We start from the raw sequence: 5,999 nt of genomic DNA, 5'->3' as shown, positions 1-5,999 counted from the left end.
TTTTATTAATTTTAAGAATGATACCAATCCCACGACTGCTCCGGAACTGGTTCGGGCGGTGTTGTTTCAGCGTCTGATGTTTCGGAGGATGAATCGGATGACGTATCAGGTGTCGAATCAGTCAATATTTCATATGGCCATCCATTTCTATTGTCTTTACCATAATCTTTATTTCTCTAATGCACATAATTAAGCCCGCGATGTAAGCGATGTTTATAACACATTGCCCGACTATGCCCAGATAATTTAGAAAATAAACAATATTCATTATACATGCGCGCTTTTTTTACATAATAATTACGAGCTTTTAAAAAATAATACAAAGGTTTTGCATGAGGTCTTCTTATCCCAAGTTCACGATTTCGCAGAAACTGTACTACTGAAGTTATAGAGTTCGATTCCACAATCTTAATTGTATGATGCAGTGCAGCATCTCTTTCTCTCAATATTATAATTATCATTATTATCAGTAAAATGTAGATACCATTTTTCAAGCTTGTTATATGGCATCCTTGACGACATGATTATAGTTTAGTATACGCAAACGGGGCACACACGATACGATACAATTTGATTTAGGGAGCATCCGCAGTAAGAACAAATACTCCCTTCTATTAGAGCATATCTTGCAGTCTCATGCTTTTGTACAGCACGAGCACTTGAATACAAGTTTGCTACGCGTAGGAAACACGTCGAACAGAATTTAACATTATACTTATTTTTATAATAAAAAAAAATATTACACATTTTGTTAATTCGGTAAAATCATTAATATCAGTTTGATTTAAATTTCGCACACAGTTATCAATATTTTCACTGCAATCACTATCATAATCAGAATCTGCTATGGATACCTCGACGTCTGATTCTTCTTCTTTAATTACAACGTCTTCATCATCCTGAACAATAATCACCTCAATGTCTGATTCTTCTTCAATTATGTTTTTATCAACTTGGGCAATGTCCACTTTAATCACATCATCATCTTCATCGTCTTGGACAATGTCCACTTCCATCATCTTCAATAACAATAATTTCTCTATCCATTTTCAAAACTGCCTGAAACTGAGCGACCGGGCACATATAGTATCGCTCCCCTTTTAATTTTTTTATTTCATCTCTCTTGTTCTAACTAGACATTATGTCATAGCAAGCTCATAATTTCTTTACAGAGCACATTCAAAGAGGCAATTTTGTTGACTATGCATATCAGACAGAAGAAAGAAATAATTTAACACACTCTGAATTACTCAGCGAGTCTTATTTTGATATTTTGGATAAATTAGCGAACAATAAATAATAATAAGACAAATAGGACATTAACGGTTTAAACATAGGTATTAGATCATATATAAACACGCACATTCTTCGATTAAGTAGAGTTGAAATGAGGTGTCTTTTTATATTGTTGGTCTTGTCTTGTGTCATCTTCAATAACTTTTTCAAAAAAACGTGGTTAAAATTGTCAAGAAGAACGATGTCAAGTAAGCATATTGCTAATTGTTAAGGATATATATTTTAATTTTTGACATACGTTAATCGTCAATTTTTTATTAATCGCAGCGCCTACGGAACGTATTAATTTCTCGCATATTAACAATGAAACTTTTCGAGATTTGATTAAAATCAAAGATCATATCGAGGCGAACATTTGTTGGATATGACGGATTGAAACACGCTTTAATTGTTTATAAATTCTCGACTCTTATTGAAAAACTAACATTAATTTTTGATATTATGTGAAATTTTTGTATGATTTTGTATTTTTTAATAATTACTGTAATATAATACTGAGGAAGACTGCGTGCGGTTGAAACGTTTATTTTATAATGATTTTAATTTTTGCTTAAGTTTGAGTATAGAATGTTTGTAGCTTTCACATAATGTTTTATGTTTAGTTTATACATGGAATAAATTTTATTTGACAGAACAACTCTAATAATTGCTCGATAAGTTGGCCTTTCTATCTATCACTAGTTGTATTTACAATATACGAGCGAAACTTTGTATCAATTGATTTTTAATCTAACACAGGTTAACGGTAAAATAATTTATTTGTTAGAAGCATTATACAGAATATCATTTATAGCACAAACTATCAATTCACAATCTACAAGTGATTCGTTGTCGAACATATTGCTTCCACATATTACCTTTGCGGCATTGCTTGCATCGCAAATATTATTTTGTTGTAAAATATTTACAAATTGTTTAAATTTTTCGGTAACATTATGTGTATTTTCACACAACCAGGAATACATATGATCAATACATTTTCAAAATCGAATAAATGTATTAAAGTTGATGGCATCATGTATAAAGAATTATCTGACGATGTAATTTTTATAATTTTTGAAGTAGACGTGTTAATCACTTCCAATTTTAGATCACAAATCCATAGCGGAGTCCCAGTTAATTGCTCAATGTCTGCTCGTTTCAGCATTAGCAATCTCCACGTTTTAATAGGTAATATTATTTGATTGCCTCGATTATCGTCAATTCCACATAGGATATTTTATTCCGACGCTGATTTCAATTTCCAAATATTTATATGATGTCGGGGTAAGGCGTATCTTCTTCCAAGTATACAAGCCGCACGATGAGATAAAGCGCTAAAAAATTTTATTTAAATTATTTATCAAAAATTGTTTATTTAAAAATAATTATTTAACAAAAAATATGAAAACTTACTTGTCACATTTTTTCTTGCACAAAATATTGTTATCTTGTATTCTCAGAACGTAATAACTCATGTTGCTGCAGTCTTTGGCGGAGTACAACCTTTTCATTCGAGTGATCAATGTGATACTAAATTATTTTTTAATATTTTAGTTTTATATTGATGCAAAATGCTGATGTAATATTATTTTCAATTAATCAAAGCGCTGATACATGTCTGTTATGACATCATCCTCAGATGAAATCATCATAAAAATGCTACATATCCAAAATTTCAAGCGCTAATGAATCAAAACCTTACGTGACAAAATTATCCGATTTGCAAAAAATGTATCACGAGCGCCAATACGGCTGCTGTGACATCATCCTCAGATGAAATCATCATAAAAATGCTACATATTCAAAATTTCAAGCGCTAATGAATCAAAACCGTACGTGACAAAATTATCCGATTTGCAAAAATGTATCACAAGCGCCAATACGACTGCTGTGACATCCTCAGATGAAATCATCATAAAAATGCAATATATCCAAAATTTCAAGTGTCAATGATCATATAAAAATCATGGCAAAGAGACTTACTCTATCAGTATCCTTATCAAGGGTTCCGCAAAAGCATCAAGATGGAAGCAAGTTTGTTGGAGCAATCCGCAAGGGTGAATTCGGTGGAAGAATACATTGTGTGGGAGCAGCAATGTGATGAATTTATTGCATCATTGGAAGAACAAAGTCGAATTAAACGTCCACGGTTAGCGATCGGAGTTCGGCAATCGCTTGTCGCCCAAATTGCTCGTCTGGAAAATTTGAAGAATGCTATACGCAAACGTTTCGTACACGCAGGTGCAGGAAGTAGTTCGCGAGAAAACAGACTCGTATGGCGAGAAATTGATACGGCGTTTGAGAGCCGCATATTGACTGGTGCAGTCATAAATTGTAATCACATCGAACCTCGTCAATTTCATGAAGATGCTAAAGACATTGTGATCGAGAACGTGCAAAGTGTTGCAGAAGTATACTAGTGTTAAAGTAAACACTGTGTTTAATAGTGAGTTTGTGTCGGGTAATAAACATGCCAATAAAAGTATAAATACGAGAAACTATGAACTTTTTCGCACGTCTGATATACGCGAGTGGTTTGAGCACCGCGTCATCGAGCCCACGCTAGCATCGCTTGAAGAATTTCAAGAACGTGATAGTGGTTGGGCATTATCGCGAATATTCAATTTGATTATAAATATCAACAAGTACAATCCGATGCGTGCAGGATGTTATATTAAATTACCGCGTGAGATAATGATGAAGAGAGCGGTTGTAAACGTGAAATCTAAAGACAATGCATATTTCACGTGGGCGGTGGTCGCTGCTCTGTACCCTGCCGAAAGACATGTGGAACGGGAATCTTCGTATCCACATTATACGACAGTGTTGAATCTCAAGGACATTGAGTTTCCAGTGACTCTGAATCAAATTAAAAAATTTGAACAGGCAAATAACATCTCAATCAACGTTTATAGTATCGAGAACGGCATCATCCCGCTACGGCTTTTGGGGCAGAAAAGGGACAAGCATGTCAATTTGCTGTATGTGCAAGACAGCAACGGCATTGGACATTTCGCGTGGATCAAAAATCTCTCTCGGCTTGTCAGCTCACAACTGAGCAAACACAATGGTCAAAAATATATTTGTGATCAGTACGTATATATTTACATTATATAAAATAATTTATATATATAAAATTTTAAGGAGGGTGGTTGCTGTCATTGCGGGGCAGGCGGCAAGAGGGGAAATCTCGTGTCTGTTCGCGTTGCTTGCACTTTTTGTACTTTCAATCCTTTATTTTTTTCTCTCCAATGCCCAATGTATATTTATCTCTCTTTAAAGTGCAGAAAGTGCAAAAGTCATGTTTTTACACGAGCGCTTGTAACAGCTACCAACTCCAAATAATCAAATTTTCGTCGTGTAAAACAAATGAGTTTCAGCAAATGAATATGTGGAATACATTTAATTAGCTATTTTATAAGATTTTAAATCATGTTTTATACAATTAAAATCCAAATACGTCAGTATTTACGTTGAAATGTGGCAACCGCGCATTTTATTTTCAATAACTGGTAGCATTGATACACGGTTAACCCCTGTTGTGCCTCCGGGAAGGCACGGAAAATTTTGGGGTCTCAGTCGACTGAAGGATGAGGATCCTAGGATCGGCGGGCGTCTCCACTTTCACTAACTTTGCTTGTTTATATGAATAAATCTTTTATTTCGCTTATTTCTTGAGTTGGATTAATTATGTATAATCCCACCTGGGTGATTAGTTAGGTGTGCTCGCTCTCGATAATCAGATTACAGGCGATAGTTATATTCTGCGGCTTGTCTTCGACTCCTAGTTAGGTTCTAATTAGCGACTCGACCTTTTGGATTTTCGTTAGCGACTGCCTTCGTCGCCTCGCTTTCCGTTCGCGGTGGTCTCCTGCCCTTTTCTACATCTTTCGGGGGAAGATGTAGAGAAGCTCTTTCATTGGCTAATTTTTATTCACACGCTTTTTATCTAGGTGCAAGCGAAGCAGGTTGATTCTTCGCTTGCGGTCCGCGGGTTTCGGCGTAACGCTTATGTTTCATCGCGTTTGCGTCTTTTCGCGATAAGCGCTTCGCGAGAGCGTGAGAACGTTTCTCAAATGATTATATAATAGCTGACTTACTAATTTATTATTAAAACTATGTTAATATAATATAATATAATATAGTCATAGTCATTCGGACTATAACATTCCTCCCCCGTTGAAAAAGAAAAACGGAGGTACGAAGTTTTTCGTTCTTAATTTCTTAACTTACGTATAATAGTGGTTTCCCGTTACAGTATAGTATTACAATCGTTTCTTAAATTCTAGTACTTTGACTTCTTCTTAGGATTGATCTCGGTATTTCAAAGTCAATATTTGTTGTAGTTTGCGGTTGTTTTTTGTTTTTATTTTTTCTTTTTATTATTATTATCTATGTTAAAATGAATATTGCAGCTACTGTCATTACTGTTCCGGTAAATGTCATTGGGTAGATAAATTGTTTCCGTGCATAAAAAATTTTGTTCGTTGTTTTGTAAGTCGTTGTCTATGGTTTCTATTTTGTCTCTTTAGTCTTATGACAACCTTTGATTTATTACTATCGTTGCGTCTTCAAAAAAAAATGGTTGGTTCCGATATGTGGTTCGATTGTTCGCGATGCCATGTGGAGTTTGTGCCCTGGTGGGAACCGCTATGCTTCTCGTGTTTGAGATTTCTTCGATGTGTGGGCCCAGTTGTGGGGCCCGCATTGCCGACCGGCCG

General features: G+C 35.1%; 1 protein-coding gene across 1 annotated transcript; it reads left to right on the top strand.

Annotated features, from left to right (window-relative positions):
• The first annotated feature begins 3,302 nt into the window (after positions 1-3,302).
• On the top strand, positions 3,303-5,731 carry LOC146720257 (uncharacterized). Its single transcript, XM_085488874.1, is given in 3 exon segments — positions 3,303-3,694; positions 3,696-4,381; positions 5,658-5,731. Coding segments are annotated over 3 exon segments (1,152 nt in total).
• Positions 5,732-5,999: the final 268 nt, after the last annotated feature.

The sequence above is a fragment of the Nylanderia fulva genome, unplaced genomic scaffold (genome assembly GCF_048542155.1).
Source record: "Nylanderia fulva isolate GAGA-0341 unplaced genomic scaffold, ASM4854215v1 Scaffold730, whole genome shotgun sequence".
Classification (NCBI taxonomy): Eukaryota; Metazoa; Arthropoda; class Insecta; order Hymenoptera; family Formicidae; genus Nylanderia; species Nylanderia fulva.
This window is presented reverse-complemented; position numbering and strand designations above follow the sequence as displayed.